The sequence below is a fragment of the Cyanistes caeruleus genome, chromosome Z (assembly GCF_971803275.1).
Source record: "Cyanistes caeruleus chromosome Z, bCyaCae1.hap1.1, whole genome shotgun sequence".
Classification (NCBI taxonomy): domain Eukaryota; kingdom Metazoa; phylum Chordata; class Aves; order Passeriformes; family Paridae; genus Cyanistes; species Cyanistes caeruleus.
In genome coordinates this window covers 23,483,806-23,506,228 of record NC_141732.1, presented here as the reverse complement: position 1 = coordinate 23,506,228, position 22,423 = coordinate 23,483,806, and the positions used below count along the sequence as shown (strand labels likewise).

The 22,423-nt window shown below is 40.7% G+C and overlaps 2 protein-coding genes across 7 annotated transcripts in view; both read right to left on the bottom strand.

Moving 5' to 3' along the window:
* Positions 1–1,830, bottom strand: part of HSD17B4 (hydroxysteroid 17-beta dehydrogenase 4) — a 59,407-nt gene extending 57,577 nt beyond the window's left edge. The window contains exon 1 of one of the 2 annotated variants that reach the window (XM_086868516.1): positions 1,649–1,830. In XM_086868516.1, coding sequence (XP_086724642.1) covers positions 1,649–1,709 — 61 coding nt within the window. In that variant the 5' untranslated portion in view covers positions 1,710–1,830. Of the gene's footprint in view, positions 1–956; positions 1,586–1,648 lie in introns of those variants that run through there. The other variant, XM_086868518.1, reaches the window with a different exon arrangement.
* Positions 1,831–14,064: 12,234 nt separating this feature from the next.
* Positions 14,065–22,423, bottom strand: part of TNFAIP8 (TNF alpha induced protein 8) — a 56,512-nt gene continuing 48,153 nt past the window's right edge. For all 5 annotated transcript variants that reach the window (XM_086868513.1, XM_086868514.1, XM_086868515.1 and 2 more), the window contains one exon: positions 14,065–15,939. In XM_086868513.1, coding sequence (XP_086724639.1) covers positions 15,374–15,939 — 566 coding nt within the window. In that variant the 3' untranslated portion in view covers positions 14,065–15,373. The remainder of the gene's footprint in view (positions 15,940–22,423) is intronic.

The window sequence follows — 22,423 nt, the reverse complement described above, 5'->3', positions numbered from 1 at the left end:
GTATGTGAAAATAGGTTTCACTTTAACACAAATTAGTGATACAGATATCTAAATAAATTCCCAGCTCTGATCTGTTTACAAGCATCCAAAAAATCAATACTGAAAAACAATGCTATTAGTAATGCAGTCTAACTACTGTGATGGTAAAGTGATGTAAATGAAATAAAAGCAAAATTAGAACTAATCTGTAGGTAACAGGACCTCCCTTAATCTTAGCTTAAATTTAGTCAACTCTTACTAACAGCTAAAAAGCTGTTGTGAAATAAAACATGCAAGAGGAATTTTCTCTATTAACAAACCATTTCCAAGCAGTCTAACCCTAGGAGTACAAGGGTCACTGTACACACACCTATGACATGCAACTTTTACTCAGTGCAATACTTTTTAGAAGCTTTGTTACTGCCACAGTGACCTTGTTTTGCTATTATGCAAGGTCTTAACCTGTTCTTCAGTGAAACTTACTATATAGGGAAAAGGCCACAAATATAGATCTGGTAAAAACAGAAAAGCACCATTAAAAACCTGGTCTCAATTATTATCAGGTTGATCAGTTTCAGGTTATTGGGTTGATCACTTTCAAGTGATGTACATGGACTATTCAGTGCTTTCCAAAATACCCTCTTTAGAAGACATCACTTAATCTAGGGCCTCAAAATTACTCCTCTGGCTATGTGCAGCACCACAAAATGAGAGCAGAACTCCACCATGGGAAGGGAAGAACCTTTTCAGAGTATACTGAACAAGTTTCCTAAAGAGCTCATCACAAACACAAACTTTGCCTCTCACTCATCCACACTGACAGCTATTACATAGACAGCTATTTTTGCTTAACCATCACAGTAGGAAAAGGTCAAAGCATGGATGCAGAGGAAGGAAAAAAAAAAAATAAGAAAAGGGGGAAGAAACAACCAACAAAAAACCCCAACCAACCAATCCCACGCCATAACAACAAATACCAAAAACATTTCCTGGCGAAACCAAGCATTCCACTGCAGACCAAGTTCCCTGGAGAGATGAAGCCTGCAGACCACCAACAGCGCAGGCCAGCCCTGATGGAGACCTCTCGCTCCCGCTCCCACCTGCCTGCAGGCCGGCTCCCGGGAGCAAGGCGGGCCGGGAGGCGGCAGGAGGTTGGCGGCTGCCTTCTGCAGCACCGACAGCACACACACGACACCCCTGCTGAGGCAGCACTGCGCGAAGCCACACCGGTCACACGCCTCAGCCGCTAGGTCCAAGGCTGGAAGGATTTAGGATACCAGGACAGCGCTTGGAGGGCGACATCCACTGCTGAGCGGGGCGCTGCGGCCCTGCTCCTCGGTGTGTTTAAAGAGCAGAAATCGCCCATGTTCCAAGGGGTTACCAGCGCGGGCAGTGCTGGGCCGGCCTCGGACGGCAGCTGCTGCTCCTGAGGGCAGCGGGAGGCACGGCCCTGACCCCTGCACAGCCTTGGCACGGCCGGGGCCGGCACGGACAGCGCCTCCCCCGCAGCCCCGCTTCTCTTCTCTACGGTAACAACCCGCTTTACCCCCGCAAGGCCGGACCGGCCGCCCCGGCGGCACCTGCCAGGGCCGGCAGCGGCGGCTGCGCGGAGCCCGCACCGCCCGGGCTTCCCCCGCGCAGCGGGTGCGGAACCCCGGCCGGCGCTCACCTCCTCCGGCGCCGGTCACCAGCACCACCCGCCCGTCGAACCTCAGCCCCGCAGCCGCCATCGCTCCGCGCCGCTCGGCCCCACTGCCCGGCCCCACTGCCCGGCCCCTGCTCCACTACCCGGCCCTGGCCCGCCCGCGGGAGGGGCGGCACGGGGCGGGGAGGCGGGCCCGCACCGCGCATGCGCCAGCCCCGCCGCCCGCTGGGAACTGTAGTGTGCGGTGGGATGGGCAGAGGAAGCGAGGAGGAAGAGGAGAGGAAGGGATGGGGAGGGGAAGGAAGCGGTGCGGAATGGAGGGGTGGGAACCAAGGGATAGGAAGGAAGGAGGAAGGAGGGGAGAGGAAGCGTTGTGGAGAAGAAGGAAGGAGATATGATGGGACGGGATGGGGAGAGGCAGGGAAAGGGGAAGGGGAAGGAGCAGAGGAAAGTGATAGGGAAGATGCATGCTAATGTCTTTACAGACAATTCGATGGGTGAAAGTATGGGTGTTTTTGAAATGGGTCTTAATGAGTCTTAATGGGGAGGGGAGGGGAGGGGAGGGGAGGGGAGGGGAGGGGAGGGGAGGGGAGGGGAGGGGAGGGGAGGGGAGGGGAGGGGAGGGGAGGGGAGGGGAGGGGAGGGGAGGGGAGGAGAGGATAGGAGAGGAGAGGAGAGGAGAGGAGAGGAGAGGAGAGGAGAGGAGAGGAGAGGAGAGGAGAGGAGAGGAGAGGAGAGGAGAGGAGAGGAGAGGAGAGGAGAGGAGAGGAGAGGAGAGGAGAGGAGAGGAGAGGAGAGGAGAGGAGAGGAGAGGAGAGGAGAGGAGAGGAATAAAGTCAAAGGAACGGAGAGAAAGGGATGGGAAAGGAATGCGTGGGGAAGGGAAGGAAAATGGGGTAGACAAGGAGAGAAGAAGGGGTAAGAAAGGAATGCAGAGGGCAAGGAGGACCTTGGATCCTCCTTCTATGCAGTAGTGGCCACGATCAGCCCTGCCTGGCCCTGCTTTCCCAGGCCTGCTGTGAGGTGGGAAGGAGCAGGCTGTCCTGTGCTGTCTGCATGTCCAATGATTTCACATTTGGGTCGCAGTTTAGGAGACAGGCACACAACTGAACACACCAAGTTCATGCAACAACAGCCAGTGTTTAATGGACCCACCCCTCCCCCTTTTATAGGGAGCTCAAAATTCCTATGCTTGTACAATTGATTGGTTGAGCACTTGTATGCTTGTACAATTTATTGTCAGCACTGCCCAGCTCACTGGCCAGATAGACGTCCGCATTCTGGATTGAATGGGACTGGCTGCTCGAGTTTGAATCCAACCTATCATTATCTTACCTGGGGACTTGTTTATTTCTATTCTTTAAGGAACTAGGCTGGGAGTTGGGGTCTATTATGGCTAAGTTTGTCTGTGCAGCTTACAGACCAGCTGTAGCTGTCACACAACGAGGCCATTGCTAGGCTGGATTGCAAGACCAGGCTGCCCTGGTGTAAGACATCACGCCTCTCTTTAAACTTAATCCACAGTTACTTCTTTTCTATTAATCTTACTGTTTATGGTGTGCAATTCTTTTCTTCCTCTATTTACTATTTCCCAATGGAAAAGCCTGCTTTCAGCCCTGGGATCTCTTCTGTATCGAGCAATGGGAGCGCAATACACCGCCCTTTCTTTGTGCCGCAGATTTTGGCTGCCTGTGTGCAGAGGGCAGCGCTGGGTGCAGGTGCCCAGGGCTGCAGGGCAGCCGTGGGGAACAGGCCTGGCATGCCTGGCACAGCATTCCCACCGGATCCAATGGACCTGCCGCCAGGCACAGCTCAGACCCTCTGAGAGGGTGCCGCTGGTGCCTCTCTGGGAACGTGTCTAAGAAAATATAAAACATTTATATTGTGGAAGAGTGGGGAAGCTGAGGGAGAAACAGCCCTGCAGACACCCAGGCAGGTGGAGAAGGGGTGAGAGCAGGTGGTCGAGCTGCAGGAGCTGATTTCCTGGAGGCCACAGAGAAGACCATGGTGAGACAGGCCATGGAGCTCCACACTGGAACGGGTTTGCTGGCAGGACTTGTGACCCCGTGGGGAATTGGAGCAGCCTGTTCCTGAAGGAATACATCCTGTATGAGGGACCCATGCTTGAGCAGCTTGTGAGGAGCTGCAGCCTGTGGGAGTGACCCCATGGTGAAGCAAAGGAACAGAGTGAGGCACAAGAATCACAGAGTGCATTTAGTTGAACCAGTCAGTGGGTTAAGTATTTAATCATTACATTATTGCAGGTGTTGTGTGAGACTGTTATCCAGAATGTAACTGTTCTGGTATTTCATAGGTCCAATGCTTGAATTAGGTGGTGCTCAGGAAGCAGATAGTGTAAGGAGTGCACAGAGTTATATTCCGGGGAAATAATAGACATATTCCCTCTGCACAGACGAACTTTAATTCATGATTAACCTTTCTTTTAAACTTTGGCTTATATTTGGAGCTAATAGAAAGATTAAATAGTTTTGCTGCCTGGTTATCTTCTTGACTGTAAATGCTTTGGTATCTACACTAAAGAAAGGTGATAGTTTCCTGAGCGAACATAGAGTAAATTATCATTTCTGGCCTCAAATTGTCTGTGGCATTAACTCTATTAGAAACAGAGGGAACAGAGGCGAATGTTCTATGATTTTATGACACAGCTCGGCTTGCGGGGGTTTGAAAGCTTCAAGTGCAGCTCACGCTTGTGGGCACTAGAGCGAGCTCGTGGAACGGGAAGACTGCCCAAAGTGCCCACATCCATAGTGCCACCCACAGGGAAACTACCGGAAAACACAGGGGAAAAAAAACATTTCTGAAGGCAGCCAAGGGAATGTGCATCAGATAAATAGCCTGCAATCAATCACAAGTTTTAGGTGTGGGAAATGTTGTTGACTGCGCGCAGGAACAGCCCATTGCACTGGAAGTGTGTGCACTGTCGCAGCACTAAATACCCTCACAACCAGCTGAACTTGCGAAGTTTGTCTGTGTCATTCGGTGGCAGCTCAACAGAAGAGCGAATTGCCCAGCCGTGAGAGGCCCGGTGCAACTGGGTGTGTTTTGCAGAGAGAACATCGCTGATTGTGGTTTGGCTGTGCTGTGCTTGGCAGCGGGAGGAGGCTCTTTCCTGGGGGGGAGGAGGGCAGAGCGGTGAGTCAGATTGCAATTGCTCTTCCTGAGGAAGTAACAGATTGAGCCCTTAACATCTGCGAGCTTTGGTTCAGCCTCAACACTCAATATTTTGTTTGCTCTTGCTACAGTGTGGGATTGGGCTCCCACCTGGGAAAAGAAAGGGAAGTCTCCAGGATGCTGTGAAAGCAGCTTCTAGTAAAGACTGGAAATACCTACAAGAACCGAGTGGTCATCCTTTCAGTACCAATTTTACTTACATAATCCTCTATGTAACCATATTAATCTAAAGCAGCTCAGATCTCTGTGCACTTCTATAAACAAGTCCTAAGAGACTCCATTGATTCTCAGTGCTGATTCTGTCCAGCACCAGATCTTCCATGACCTTGAACAAGCCATTTCAGCTCTAGTCTTCCACATTCCATAGTCTTCCATCTCCTGTTTTTTATAGATGATGAACTATTCAAGAACAGAACTTGCTCTTGAATTTGCCAAGAAGTCTGTGGTTACACTGTCCAAATAAAATCAGTCCCTGAGGTACTTCTATAGCAGAATTTGTTGTTTAGATACCAAATAAACAGGCTCTGATAACAAGCCAGGAGCTGTTACAGCTACCTTTTTGTGCACAGACTGGGATTAGAATCAAGGGAGAGCTCACATTTGAAACAATTAAGATCTTCCTCAACAGATTGGTGTTTTTTCCTGTAAAGCACAAAATAGAATGCACTGGAGAGACAGTGCATCACTTCTATATTTTAAGTTTTTAAAGTGAAACTTGTCTGTATTGAAAAGATATAAAAGACAAAGAACCACTCTGGATGGAAGATATGTAAAGGGTTCCCTTAGCAATCAGAAGAGCTTCATTCCAGAATTTCTATAGCTATCAGAAAATACCTGTATTATTCTGAAAAAAGGTATGATGGTACTGCTACTGCTGCTTACCGAAGTGAGGTGATGGCAGGTGGAAACATGAGCAGAGTAGATGTCAAGCCACAAGCCAAGATCAGGTGCCATAGTGGGTTTTCAGTGATTGAGCCATGGTGTGAGCAATAGCAGGCTATCCACATTCCAAACACAGCCAGACAGGGTTGAACAAAATAAGCCAATTCAAAAAGGAGAACCAGTTTTGCTTTATTTTGTCTCTTAGTGAGCAGTGTGGACTGGCATATATTTATCATTAACATTTATACTGACATTTCAGACATTTTTCACTGAGAAAAGTTTGCCAAAAACCCCACGCAGTACCTGGTAATACTGAATGTGATGTTTCTTTTCTGTTACGCTTCAATGCCTAGAGCAGGTAAGTTCTTTTCGTTAACAGTGAATTTTCATGCTGTGCACTGAAAACAAATTTGGTCATGTTCTTAAACCTTTTGGCCAACAGGTTAGATAATTGGGCTGGGCTTCTTTTCTTTTACAAGTCTTTTATAAACTAGGGGCTTGCATGTGTTGTGGGTACTGTGGGAGTCTTAATCTCTTTGGAAATGGTTTCTACTGTTTGCTGCTAGAGATGGTGAGAACCTTGGAAACTTTTATTCAAGGGGATTAAAAGAAATTACTGACTTGCATTTATTCTGTATTTTCCAACATTGCTAAAAGATCTTTTTGGATTATAAAGATTATTTTCAAGTACTTTATTTGCTTGCTAAATGGTTTTGCTCGTGGAGATTTGCAGAGGCCCTATTCACTGGGAACAAAGACTTCTCTACAAATATGATTGAAGGGGAAGATATTTCTTGACATGACCAGGAGCTAGATACTGAATCCATGTTGAAAGCTGTAGCACCTTTCACTATGAATACTGCAAAAGCATGGCCTCCAACAGATGGTGCCTCCCAATAGCCATAGTGCTCTGAAAGTCACTGAGGTTTTGAATACAGGTGTTTTTTGCAGTGACCAAAGATGCCTTGCTTGCAGCCAGGTCATCCCCCCCATTTCCACTGTCCCTCTCTGCAGCCATTCAATGAGAGGTCATTGATGTGTCTCAGGCCCTGAGCTGGTCACACGTTTATCTCACAGAAACCAACTCTATGGCCCAGCTCACCAGTGTAATTACTCTCTCAGTAAAAGTGTTCAGATAAAACTACTTAGAAACCCCCACTGAGGAATTCTTCATAGCTTGAATGTAGTATTTCTAGTGATTCCTTTCATCTGCAGGAATATCAGCATATAGTAGTATTTCCATTCTAGCTTCCATTCTCTTGTCTTTTATTTTTCTGTGAACCTACTACAATTAGTAAGTGGGGATTTTTTGCCATTGAATCCATTGTTTGTCACCTTCAGAACCTGAAAAGCAGCTTTCCTGATGAGATGTTGAGGAGCAGCCTACTGTGTAGTTAACAGTGCACACATTCTTATGCACCAACTGCAAATTTAAATGCAAACATTTTTATAGCTGTTGTCAACAACCCACATCACAGGAGGTCTCATATCCCTGTTTTGGCAAGAAACATTACTTTTGGCATTTGTTGCACATACCACTCAATTAAGTGGAAAATTCAAGCAGGGGGCACAAGCAGAGCACTATGGAAGCTCTCCATTTGATTCCATCAGAGACTTAGGATTTAAGGGAGACCGAAGCCCTGGGTCAGTCAGGGCTCAGTGGACTGCTGAGCAGGTATGAAGTGACACAGCAGTAGAACAAACTTTTGAAGCAGAAACTAGTTGCTTATGCACATCTACAGCTTTGAAAATGCATCCTGTGGTGAGAATTTAGGGGAGATGCCAGCAAAAGGTTATGGTGTTACTCCCATAACACAACCACAGTATTTCATCCTAAATGATTCTTCATAAATAATCCTTTAAATTGGTTCCCTTGAAGAACAAGAAAGAAAAAAAAAAAAAAAAAAAAAAAAAGAAGAAAAAGACAATAGACCCCTACAAGGACTAAAAACGAGAACTAAAACAAGAAGTAGAAAGACTGGCAAATAACCGTATGTCACATTCTGTGGAAATCAAGTGCATATTCGCACTACTATAAAGTTACAAGTAAACAGATTCTGCAGATGAGCTGCATCTTTAATGAATAGATGGAAGACTTGAAATGCTTCCTGAGAAAACTGATTTGGTGCAGTTGCTTCCTGAATTAACAGCCATACTGAGATTTAGAACGGCTAAAAATTCCAAGAGGTTCTGCTTGTAGAATAAATCCAGGCACTGCCTTTAATGAACACAAAGCGTTGTACAAAAGCTAAGTTACTTTTAAACTGTGCCTTCAAAAGTGGCCTCTCAAGCTGACACCAAGGACATTTTGCAGTTCTTAGTCCAAATTTTACAGAAGTTTTCTGCGTGCACAACATATATTCATTTCCCCCAGATTAACAGCAGAGTTCCACTTGTCTCTCAGAAATACCCACTCTGCCAGCTTCCATCCCAACCATCCCAAGAATGCAAATGAAAGCGAAACACTACAGGTTTAGATTATCTGTATTCCATGGTAAGAATCTGTCCAGAAGGGATTCTCAGTATCAGTAAAGAACAATTTTAGTCAAGAACACATGAAGTACACAATAGCCTTCTGTCTGAAAGCAAGATGGAGAACAGTCAACTAACATAAACACCTTCACCTGTAGTTTGCTTGTACGCTTCTTCAGCACTTGCTCTCCTAATCAGAAATGAAGTGGGAAGTCAAAATACCCCAGTGAAGGTTCTCCCAGCTCCAAACAGCAGCAAAGACTAGTTTTCTTTGATACTGTTTTATAAAGGGTCTCATTTCCTGTTTCCATATTTTGTAATGTGAGCCTCTCAGTTCTAGCTTTGGGGTAAACCATAGATTACAGTGTCATAGGATACTGGAAGTGTAGGATTAAATATATTTTCTTACTCAAACAGAGTCAAATGCCTGTGCTTACAGCAGGCAGTTGTCCTTATCACAATGTGGATGGCAAAGCAAACTTAATGAGATCTTTGTCTCATCACAGCCCTTCCTCACAGAAAAGTGCTGAACTTTTCTTTCCACATTTCCCTAATAGTTTCTCATATGATGGCATAGCAAATGTACCTTTGGGAGTGTCCAGAGCATGGAAATCAAGTTAGGCAGCCTGTAACTGAGACAGTTTTTTTGGTTGGGTGAAGAGACTCATATTAGTTCCAAGGATGAGATAATTTTTCTGTTGCTGAATTATCAAGATCCTTGAGATAAATAACCAGCTCTCTTCAAAGTAACAGCTGATCTCATGTCATGTCCCTGGAACCATGCACTTATTCCTCCTCTGGCTCCAAGCCTTGTGGGGTAATAAACCAGTTGGCCTAAGTGTCTTCTATTTCTGCCATTTCTTAGTAATCCTAGAAGATCATATACAGTTGTGAATCTCCACAGAAATAAAACCAACCCTCTAATAAACAAATGAAAAAAACACAGTCAGTGAAGTAAGCTGAAATCATCACCTCAGTGCTTCTGGAATGGGGAAAGGCTGTCCCTTCATGTCACATAAACCCTTAATTAATTGTAGGCTATCAACAGCCAGGGGACTTTCTTCTCAGAACCCTAGCCAAGCCCAGTTACTGATATAGAGTCCCCAAATAAAAGAGTAAATCCTGCTCAAGAAAGCCAAGTAGTTTTTCAACACTGTTTGGTAATGGAGCATACCTAGTGCATTTGTATTCCCACACAAGAGAAGAAGGGTTGGCGGTATGTGGGCCCTACTTGAGCTGATTTATTCCATCTGCACCAACATACTCCCTGTATTAGAAAACTCTAGCACGACTTAAATATAACAATATTTTTCATCCACCATTATCTGCAGCTTTGCCAGAAAATCAACAATAAATGAATTCTGAAAAGACATACTTCAAAATGTCCCACAAATGAAGAGCTTTAGATTGCCGTAGGGTGCCAGTGGAAACAAGAAAACAACTGTGTGAAAAGCAAACAATTTTTCTCTTAGAATGATATGAATTTTCTGAAAACCTTCAGAATTATATCCACTAAGAAGTTTCCTCTTAGCACAGAAAACACCTAATGAAAAAACCCCAAGATATCTAGAAAGCATGGTATGATGCACAAGGACAGCTGCTGTTTTGTTTCTGCTCATATTTATGTGCACAATAAAAGCACAATTTAAACCCAAATATCTAATATAAACTGAATAGGAATTTGTCATGAAGCCAATTAAAAGCATGATTTTAAAACCCAGTGCTAAGCTTTTTAGGGTAGACAGTGGAAGACCTTGCATGTAGAAGTAATTTAAATCTAAATCACAGTAACTGTAGGAAGCCCTGCCTTTGCCCTCCACCTACCATACCAAGACTTTCCCACAGGGGAGAACAACAAATAGCAAATAAGTTTTGATTGCTTGGGAAAGCTGGGCAAGCAAAGTAACTTCTTAATTACATTATTTATAATCATTAAAGTCTGCTTCTTTTGATACTGTGTAATTATGGTACATCCCAAAGTTATAAGACGCCTCTTTTCAATTTGCTCCCTAGTAGAAAGAAATGCTGTAAGGGATGTTTCTCCAGAAACTGGTGGTGTGCTAGCAAGTAGAAATTTACAGATGGTTAGAAGATATACATCAGCACCTGTATTTCCCAAGCTCACAAGAAAAAGTGGGTATTAATTCAGGAATGTCCTGCCCATAAATCTCAATTTTAAAATCTGAAAACAGAACTCTAAATAATAAAACAGATCACTAAGAGGTCACTTCAGCAATTTGTAGTTTAAACATTAAGAAAATTTGATTTGTTACATAGACTGAGCACTATTGTAACTTCAAAAGAAAGCTCTTTGACATAGTGTGTATGGAGATACTATTGCTTTGTTTTCAGAGACATAAAAAAAATCATGTTAGCCTATAATATTTTATACCATATATGAATTACAAAGCTGCAGTATATATAATTTCAACTGCAGTATGCAAAATTCAGCATGAAAAGATTAGAATATTAGAATGGATAATTATTTCAGAACTTTTTTCCAATGCAAGTTTTCTTCTTCTGTTGGGTTTTGGTGGTTTTTTTCTTTTTTTTTTTCCCCTACAAACTGGAAATAACTATATTTCTAAGTCTAAACTTTCTGAATAGTCACAGTGTGATTTTACACATCAATTTGGTTTTAAGATAAAGAGTAAACTTCCCCCTTCCAAAAGAATTTTCTTTTATGTGAAATGCATAGAATGCATGCATAGAAGAAAGATGTAAGATATGGGGTTATATATTTGTTGAAGTTGTTAAGGCTTATGCTCACCAGAAGGCCCTGTGGGAAGGCACAGCTGCAGGCTGGAGGTTGGAACTTGGTTTGGGGGGTGAGAGGTGGCTGTGAGTCATGGACAGCAGCACTGCAGCTGAGCCAGCCAATGTGTGCCCTTCCTCTGGTAAATTCTGGTTCTGTCTGGTTGAGATTACAGGTATAAAAGGGAGTGATTTCTGCAATAAAGTGATCTCCTTTGGATGAATAAGGGGGTCCTGTGTCTCTTTGTTCCCCACTGCTACAGTAAGATTTTACAGAACTTTTCTGTAATATGTTTTATTTTCTCTTTTGACAGTTGTTTTATGCAGAGTGCAGATGTTTGCCACATAACCATGAATGTTGGCTGACCTGCCCAAATCTCAATAAAAAGCAGTTGTAACAAAGACTTTCTGCAAACGGTTATGCAAACAGAAATCTTCATCTCATGTATATGAAATATACCCTCTGTAATACATTCAAAAGCACTTTTGGGGGAAAAAAAAAAAAAAAGGCTCAGAAGTGTATGTGCTGAAATCGCAGCTAAATGCTTACTACACTGATAAGGGGTATAGATTATAGCCAAAACAGTATTAACAGCTAAATCAAGATGTAGATTATTCTTTCAGAGTTCAAATTACATTGCCAACCCAATCCTCTCCCCACTTCAGCCCCGCCCCCCAAAAAATAGGAAAGCAGTGTTTGTCTACTCTTCTCCTTACATTACCATGTATTGCAATGCTGGGGTAAAAAAAAAAAAAAAAAGACACTTAAGTGTCTTAAGTGTCAGCTGCCCAGAATGGCAGCAAAAGACAAAGGAAAGCTGTGGTAGGAGATCACCAGACAGCCAGTGCTCTCATAGAGACACCATCCCAGCCCATGCAATGTGCAATTTATCATCCTTCTCCTAACTCTGTCCTCTCTGACAATGAAGTGGGCTAGATCCCTCTCTGCTAGACCCTGAAAGTGAGCACACTCTGCTTCCCTGAAGATCTAAATGCAGAATTCCAGTTTATCTTTAAATACTCACATTATAGCTATTACAGCTAGAAGGGGCTGGAAAGTGACTGAAGCCAACTGCCATCACAATCAGATCCCTGTTTTCTTGGGAAAATGCAATCTCACTAGGGAGAGATATGAGAAGGCAATTGGCCATCTCCTCACTCCATTGTTTTACAAGAATTTATGGGTGGGGTTGAATCTGTTTTTGGAAGAGACATGATATTTTCCTTCCAGGGGAAAAAAAACCTAACAAAACCACAAATCACCCCACATCAATTGCTGAAAGCTTCCAGATTCCTGATGACCTCTGTACCTCCTAAATGGAGATAAATTTCCAGAGAACTCAAGGCCAAGAATAAGGCTTGTAATTTACCCAATTGTCTTTTTGTTTGTCTGTGCATACAAACGTAATTAAGGGGTGGCCAAAAGTTCCAGTGAATCCCTTCTAAGGTGGCCCACACAAAATCGCCCTGATAACCTCCCTTTATTTTGTTTTCATTGTATGAATGAGATCATGTTTATTTACATCTTGCAAAATGTATCCAAGGTCTGACTTAGAACTTTTTCAATGCCTTTAGATGGCTATAAAATCAGTTTCAAGTTCCAGAACTTCAACAACATGTATTTTGATGGTATTAGGCTTTACATATTAATTTAATGTTAAAAAGACATCAAAAATTTGCAACACCTGAGGTACTGATAAATGCCCATTGTAAAATGAACCTATGATGATTGGATCTCAATGTATTAATAATTATTACCCTATTAAAACACGGAATTATCAATTTTGCACAGTAAATTATGGGATTATGCTACTCATAATTAAACAGTACCATAGTAACTTTTTTTTAAATCTTGACTAAGTACCTTCACAGTGCCTTCAAAGAAGCACACTACAGGCAAAAATGCCATTAGTTTATTTCTAAATTTTCATGATTAAAGCTACTATGTATGTATGCATGCTGCAGGAAAAAAAATTAACTACAAAAGTACACAGCTTGAGTGCTATGTCATGTCAGAAATACATGGTAGGTGTTTGGAAATCCAATACAATTGTTTCTTTCATCATTATTGAACTCACTTTTTGTAATTTAAAATGAATGCCAGACAAGAACTATTGTTCCAGCATCTCAGAAGAATGTAACTCAATTGTGAGCCAAATATAAGTTCTCTTTTCTGTCAAGTTGTCATGCTTATAATCAGACCTCCATGGGCAATTTTCACTTTTTCTAACAAGTAAATGGCCAGATAGTGCAGCTGAGTAAGAAGGTTATGGGTACTGAAAATATACATGGCTCATATACATGTAAGTAGATGTTAATTATCAGTGTACAAAGATTATTTCAGCAATTTTTATCCCAGAGAAAATTCAAATTTAAACACTCGAAATATTCTGGTTCATGGCCAAAGATAAACCTTCTGTGCTTTACACAGCACATGTATGTAATACACCTGGTTCTAAACAAGGTACTGCCTCCTCCTTCCAGTAATTGTTACCATTCATTATAAAAGATGCTATTTTGGGAAAATAAGGACATAATTTAAAAACAGGATTTGTAGATAAAGCTTTTCTAGAAGTTCCTTTTTATTTTTACCCCAGGAGGAAAAATTGGTAAAGAAAACAAACAGCTTTCTCTTTCTAGGTAGGAAGATAAAATAAATACCCTAGAAATGAAACTCTTCAAAATTTGTGTGATTTTCTCCATGATGTTGCATCCCTATACATGATTTCTGATGGACTGAAATTCAATTTACCTAAACTACTGTTTAGGTAAAGCAAGGGAAGGGATCTTACATGATACTCCTTCAGGTGTCAGCCTAATAAGTTACCTCTTGGCAAATTCTGGTGTGTTGTCCTTACATCAGTTCCCAGTTGTTTCCAGCCAAGCGGTACATCGATCTTCCCTCTCTGCCAAACACCAGTGGCTTCCATAAAATGAGTCCACATTTTGAACACATTCCTCTGGCACATTTCCAGGAATATTGAGAGCCTAATGACCAACCTAACATGAATAAAACTTAAATTTCTCTCTTAAAAAACACAAGTAGTGCTGAAACCGTATGTCAGATGCTGCAATGCTTTTGTTGCTGGCATAATTTAGAATTTAAAATATGATAAGGGGAAAAAAAAAGACAAGAGAAGTTTGGAGTGCAAATATTCTTTGGTTTACTCATTAAAACAAAAGGACACAGCAAACAGCAAAAACACTGGCAATTAAATAAACAGCAAATTCTTTATATGCTTCCTAACAAAAAGTCTTTGGCTGTTTGAAATGTATTAACTTCATGCTTTTAAGTACATTACAGTGTCTAGAAAGTCACATTTTTTATCCCCAATGTCAAGGCAGAGAGAAGATGAGGAAAAAAAAGGATAAAAGGTAGGAAGTAAGAAAAGAAGAAAAATTCTTTAAAATTCCATTTTTCCATTAGTTAAATAGTATATAACACAATGATAACACTAATTTCTGCTTCTACTTTCATTGTACACAAGGAAAATTGGCTTGCAATTTATTTATCAACTTTGGTGAATTCACATCAGACTAGAGTATCGAATATACTGACTCACATCTTTTTGAAAAGAATTGCCACCCTTCCAACACCAATGACTGATTCTATGATTCTACTAGCAGAATTCTAAATATCTTAAGGAATTGCACAGAGAAGTCACTGTGTTTTATGTTATCATAGTCAGAGTTAAAATTCTGTACCACAAGCATTTTCTTGGGAATTCTCTTCCCCAGTCCAGCTATTTTCCTGTAGCTTATTCCTCAAATAATCCCCATGTAGTCAAAGGAAGCAAGCACCTGTGCAGGTCTATAAGGATCTCTACTTGGGAGATCCTGCCTTGCAGACAGGAAGTGTTCACCTCTGAGCTGGAGATGCACAAGGCTGCTGTTAAGACTCTATGTGACAACATCACTGATTTTATTTAAAACTCAATGCTCCATAATGGCAACACTAGGAAGCGGTTATCTGTGCAGAGAGCATAAAAGACTATAACTGAATCAAATATGTCTATTTTACAAGTAAATGAAAGAAATTACAGAGTGTACCATCACCACGATAGCCTGTTACCAACACTACTGGATTCTGATAGTTTAGAATTAATTCTGTTAATCTGTGAAAGATGCGGATTGTCTGACAGCATATTGTTTTGGTTTGTATATCTATCTTGCAAGACTCTTACTCTACTTGAGCCATTTTGTTTGATTGTCTTTATCAAGCTGTTTCCATAGGCAAAGCACAGTAAAAAAAGTCATGTGCAGTTTTTCTTCCAGATGGACTGTGAATAGCAACAGATAGCGCATAGTAAGAAATCAATTAATAAAGATATTTAGGAAAGATTCGTCATAATGTAAAAAAAACCTCTTTGCATGCTCCCTTATTCCTTCATAAATCAACAGTGTTCCATCTACAAATAACTCACAGGCAGTCAGCTCTTATACAAGTACTTATATGTTCCCCTCATCTAGCATTTTGTTGACCCCATCACAAAGTTTCTGCAAATGGATTTTATAAGGTCCAAAGGGATTGTACAAGGCAGCCAGGAATTCACAATCAGAGAAGTGATCAAACACATTGTTGACGCGTCCGTGTGACTTCGCAGTTAGGTGACGCTGAATGATTTCATGAAGCAGCTCTCTACATTCATTTAACAGTTTGGACAAAAAGTTCCTGTCAAAGGTATAATCCACCTGATGGAAACTGACCACGGTCTTAGCCAGCTGATGAACCTTCTTCTTGAATTTCTCCATCAGGGCTAGTTCATCCTGATTAAATTGGTTGTTCCTGTAGAGAATTGCCAATTTGAGGACTATTTTAATGAGGTTTTTGATGATCTTCTCTGCTTCTTTTTTATTTTGTGTATATTCCTTTGTAACTCTGTAGAGCTCATCTAAAACATCACTGCTTGTATCATCGATCAGAGTAGTTGCTATTGATTTGGACACCATTTTTCCAAGGATCTTCTTCTGGGCCTGAATGGCCAGACTTTTGGAGTTGAAGACATCTGTGGCCACTAGGGGAAGAAAAAAGTCAGCAGTCAATACCTTCCAAACAGACAATCTCTGGACAGCAAGCTGAGGAATATTTCTATATTTATATATTCACGATAGTCTTACTAAATGTCACAAAAATAATGCAATGTAGTTGGAGAAAAACCCATATTTTAAATCCCTCAAACGCTCTTCTCTTTAGATTTAAATTCTTTCAGACTGTTTTACTTTTGAGAAAATACCAACCAAACTTGCTCAGAAATGGTTTAGAAGATCTCTCTATATACGGATTGATGGAATTTCAAACTGAGGCAATAAAACTGCCTTATTTGACTAGAGGAGTCACAAATATAATCTGATTCTTGCATTCTTTATGAAATCTGACACCAGGATTATTCCAATGTCAAATAATCACTGCTACTCAAATAAAGATGATAATTCATCTTTATCATCTTTATCACGAAGCGACCATTACAAAGCCTTTTCCTGCTTAGCATTTTACATGATCAGTGAATGCAGATACCACACCTTTTTTTCTTTTTTTTTTTAGATATCTATTTTATACATATCTATAGATATCCATGCAGAAATATAAAAGACAGACAAAAATCCATGGCCAGGAAACAACACAGAGGTATTCTCTGGATGAAATCTGAAGACACTAGTTTTCAGAAGAAAAGCAAGTACCGATTAACATTTCTACGTCCTATACTTTAAGCAGTAAAAGCAAGACATTTACTTTCTAGGGAGCTTAATTGTGAGCATTACCTTTTAAAATTATCTTTCTGTGGTCAATGACGTAGACCCTAGACCATATTTCCACCTCTAAAACTATGTCTGATTGCACTAATACGCCCAATGACTGTACTTTTGTCCCTGAACAATGACTGTACTTTTGTTCAGACACTTAAAAGACCCCAAACAGTCCTTCAGAAACTTGACTTGTGAAATGTTATCACATGTTCTAACTTTTAAAACACATTTCCTTGGTAGCACTCTCTCCATTAAGACACACATGAGTTGGTATTTTCAGGTAGAATTTAGGTAGAATTTCCTGGGAAATGGCTGCCTTTGTGCTGCAGCTCTCCTGGAGTCTCAGACGGGTGAAGGAAGATGACATCTGCTTACATTTACTATACATATGAAAGATTTGCTTAGCAAACGCAGGGACTGGAAATATTTTCTTTTTTTTTTTTTTTTTTTTTCTTTTAATGAAAACATCAACTCAGCAGATGTCAGACAGTAAGTCCCTGAATTTGGAAAAGGTTTCCTCTTAACTGCTGGTATGTGGGCAGCTGGGTGTGTTCAGATTCAGGGTGCCTCAGGGGCTCCAGCAAATAGAAGAAACTTGTCCTTCAGGACATGAAACACAAATCTGTACTCTTAATTCAAGAGTGTCTTTGAGAAACTTAATAACAAGCTCCTTTTTTATCATCCCATAAACCTTCAAGCAGGTTTGTTTGTTAAAAGTTACAGCGCATAGCAGTATTTTGTTTTGAAGCCTGAAGTGTCTGAGCACATTTTCAAAAATCTTTACTACAAGAGGACACTCAAAAACCAAAGAACCCCTTGTTAACTATCTTGGGCAAAGCGCTCAAGATCACAAGACAGACACAGTTCTCAACCACAAAGATAAAGAAAACATTAAAGATGCTGAGCAGTCATTTTGAACTGAAAAATATTTGATTTGCTTTCTGTGTTTTTAAAGCTAAAATTGCAATGTTTACTATTAAAGTAAAACTAATTCAAGTTTTCCAAAAGGTGGTCAAATGTCAGAACTCAACAGCCAATGCTTTACAAAGATCTACCAATGAATGATAACTTTCTTTCCCTTCCAAAACAGGAATATCAATTGTTATTTCATAACTTTTATTACTAAAAGTCTTCTTATTAATGCTCACAATGTCTTCTTTTTGACACTCCACACAGAAATAGATGTTCCTACTAATAACAGTTAGTGTTGTGATGTTACCTTCCAAAATTTGCAGAGAAAAATTTACATGATACAATATATCTGTATTTTTAAGCATTCCTTCCCAGGAAGCTGTAGGCATTCTTATAAAATAATATCTCCACTGTAATTCCAGCGTGAACAATTCTATATTTCTAAATCCACAAAACTTGCCTCCAGAAAGTCATGCACACATCAGGTATAGTTTTAATATTATATCCTGCAAATTAGCAATTAAGAGAAACTGAAAATGTGGCAGTATGCAAATTTTTTACAGTTTTTCAACAAAAAAACCCTTTTATATTACATAATTTTACATTTTACAAAGTACAGCTCAACATGTAGTTACCTTTGCTAACCAAAACAGGAATTGCTCCATTCCAAAAGCTGCTGAACTCTTACTGGTATTTTTCTACTAACTGCCCAAGCTTTGTGGGTATCCAGCATAGCTTACTTTCTATCTACTTTGCTACAAGTACACCAGAATTTAGCTTCATTTTCCCTGTGCTGTTACATGGGTTCTAATTTAATTGCTAAATATGTATATTTCATACTTCAGCATTTCAGCCAATCCAAAAAAGGAACTTGCTAACTCTTTGTAGTTTATAATCAGAATTTTTTCTCCTTACCAATGACTGAGAAACTTAAAATGTGTTTCATGGCTTGAATAAAACCCTAAGCAGCAGGATTATAGAGCTTCTTCAGAATGAATGCACATACTTCCTCAAATAACAGTAAAACCATTACTTACTTGCTCATCTAATACAATTGCAGTTTTTATTGCTGACAGCAGAAAGAGAAGCAAAATACCCAAGGTGAAGACTGGCCTGTGGCGTATTTACTCTGGTAAATCCAGTGCACCCTTTATCTCGTGCTTTGAAACATTGTCAGAAGCAGTCACAGAGCAAATACGGGTTTTTCCTCCTCGCTCTAAGGGCAGCTCTTCTCAGCTACCTTTCTCTCCTGCCTGAAGTGCTTGATTTTGCCTTGGCACCTCAAAATGCAAAAACACATCTCAGTGGTTTCACTTCCCCGAAGAGAGAGCTGAAAGGAAATTGCAGCGCTGAGCAAGCGCTGCAACACTGAGGGCTGCTCCTGCCAGCTGGAGCAATTCACAGACAGGGAGGGAGAAGAAAGGTCCTGTGACTCGAGAGGACAGGTGATGTGTCAAGGAGAGGTTAAAACACTAACCTGGTGTCTGCAAGTGGAGATGCTCAGTGAATCAGAGGTGCCTGACTCAGCGCTCCCAGCTGAGGGCTGCCGGGCACCCTCTGTCAAACCTCTGACGGCAATGTCAGACATGAGCACCTGAAAGTGCACCTCTGTACAACTGCTTAGGGATGACTGTATGCAGCCACCTTCTGAAAGTCATTACAGTAGCTGGTCTGGATGTCTGGCCACACCTTTTGTGTTGACAGGCTACACCCTTGCACTTTAAACTGAAATAGTGTCATTAGTGACCTGCGGGTAATCCCACTAATTTTAAGCATCTCACAGTTTGGTTTACCTCATGACTGCTCTTTAGAGATCCAATTTCTTTCCTCTGCAGTTTTATACTTTACTTTTTAAAAGGTTGTCATCAAAAAATACCCCTTTGAAATCAATGGGATGTCATTTTCTGCACAAACTACACAAATAAGAATGATTATGTACAGCAAAGCCATGCCTCCAGAGAGGAAAGTAGCTCAAGAGGAAAGGCTCTCAGACGAAATCTTGCTTCTATTGCTTTGAAATTCACAGGATCAATCTTGGGAATAATGCAGACATCTGCAAAATCTCCTAATTTATTATTTAAATGAGCAAACAAGGTGCTAGAGACAGCCTCCTGTGAAAGCTGTGAGCTTAGTGATTATGAAACTTTTTGATTTTCATAGCCAAGCACACAGTATATGTGTTTAACGTGGTATTTTGTGTATTAAAATGAATAAATACTGGACATGTAGAATTCTGGATGTGTTTTTCTCCAAATATTTTACCATATATAGAGGTTTTCCTTAGACTGCGATGGAAGTGTAAACTTTCAGTGAAAATTTAAAATTGTGGTTAATAGATTCCCAGGAGACTCCTATAAAAGTACAAGGCTGCAATGCTGACTTTTCCCTCACATGGAAGCTAGCATACCTCCCTCTGTACTGTGGCAAATTACTATTACACTATTATCACATACCCTACGTCTCAGATTTATTAAAAAAAACAAAACAAAAAACACAAAAAAGAAAACAAAAAGGTAGTACTTGGAAAAAAACACAACTTTTTTTTTTCCACAAGACAATAGTCTGCAGTAGATTCAACATCACTTGCAGCTGAGTGTACGCAATCTCATGTACATTGACAACGAATACTTGAGTCACAGAGTATTTTTAAACTTCTCATAGTGAAGGACCAGAAAAATAAAAAAGCATCTGGCAAAAAATAACAGTGAACCATCATAAATTCCATGGTCAAGTCAAAAGCTGAGCTTTCTGAGCCTCGCTGTGTTGATAGAACAGTCCCTAAGGAAGAGAAAATATGACTGTGAAACACTGCTCCAGTTCTCATTTTAGTGACTGGCACATCACGTGCTGCACAAGCAAGACCCAAAAATGATGAGGGTTTTTGGGAACAAAAACACTGACATGGGCTTGAGAGGAAAGAGACAGCACTGACTGAGGGCTTCAGGCAGCATTTAAAAGACACAGCCTTGAGAAATATGGGAATGGACGTCCTGCCGGGAATCCTGTGTGTGTTTGCCTCTCTGCAGACTGTGTGAGAGCTACAGCTAAAAGCCTGCACATGCCATACAAATTGCATGTTCAGTCAGACTCCTGTAGTGAAAGAGCATCATTTCCCTGGAGGGAGGCAACTTGAAATCAAGTGGAATTAGCTTTATGCTCTCTGAGTGTATGTGACTATGAGTCATGCACCTCCAAAATCATGAGATTGCCTAGATATGAAGGGATAAAAGAATTACTGAATTTTTAATCTTTTTTTGCCTTCTGCTTTCTGGGTCTTCACAGGTCTATTCTTGTTTTCAGGAATGATACAGGCCAGAAATGTAAAAAAAATAAAACAAAACAAAACACAGAAGCATATTAATATAGAAAATTATGTATAAATACACGACCTCAGTAAGGTAAAGCTCCAATGGTAATAAACTACAAGAGTTTATTACAAGTTCTGAAGTACAAAATAGTCAGAAATAGTTATAAACCTGTTACAAGAGCTGTAACAATTTTCATAATATACTTAATTACATGACAATATGATTAAAAAACATGAGTGGTAGGATACAGACTATGAATTCTTCAGGTATGAAGAAGATAAGCTGATTTTTTCTAGCTGTCAAATGATATATATATAGCTCCTTAATAACCATTTGAGTGAGTCACAGCTTAAAAAAGGTTTTTTAATGTTGTTTTCTTTTTATCTATTTTAAGAGGAAAGTCAGTGTTTTGATCCTTATCTCAATGCTTCAAAGTTTCCTGGGTGAAAGGTATGCTAAAATCCTTACAATCCTCCCCAGAATTCTTCTAGAATTCCTTCCAAAAATACAGCAGCTCCCAAACAGCCACTTCAGTACAATGGCCAGCCTCCACATTCACAAGCATTTGTTCACTATTTTCAAAAGCTGACAAAAACAGAGGCTTGTACCAGACATGCAAGACCAGAAGCACTTAGGGAGATTTCACCCTTCAACCTCAGACACCAGGACTGCAGCTTCACACCTGGCTGAGGGCAGGAGTGGGAAGAGACCAGGATAGCCACAGTTTATTGATAGAAGGACATCAGCAGGGCACATAGGTTGGGCAGGCACCATCAGGAAAACACAGAGAGCAAATGGCTAAGTGCAGAGGGAGGAATGAAAAAAAACCCCTTCAAACAAGGGCCCTGTACAGTACTTGCTTCTTTCACATGCACCTCTACTTTTTAAATGCATGTACACAAGGTCCTTATTGGAAGACCAAATATTTTATTTGGCACCTTGTGTTTAAAAAGAGGGATTTATATATGGATACAATTTTTAACTAGAAAAAAAGTTTAAACTAAAATTTTCAATGCATACAAAGCATTCTTTCATGAGTAGCATTTGCCTACAGTTCTCCTAATAGGTAAAGTAAATTGTACTAAATTCAGTCTTGCCATAATTGTTACCAACTTGAGATTGTAATTTAACATGAAAATGTTAATTATTCAAGCAATCTGCATTAATTCTAGTATTCACACTGGAAGATCTTCAAAAGGAAAAACACCCCATCTGAAGCCAAGCCTTATGAATGGCAAATATTGCACGAGCAGTTTTACTGGATCTGGAAGTCAGCTATGAGGCTGAAAGTCACTCTGGAGCAACAGTGAACCAAGAAATTTCAGAAAAAAAATCTGGCTAATGAAGCAATTTTGAAAATACAGCATATGTCTAATCTGCATACTCATACTGAACGTGACCATATATTCATCTGCAGAAACATGGGAGAAATAAAAGCCAGCAAACACCATTTAGAATGCATCTTTTCACTCAATAAAGTGCTCAGTAAGTCAATGCCAATATGTTTGCAAAACACATGTGATACTGTTATATG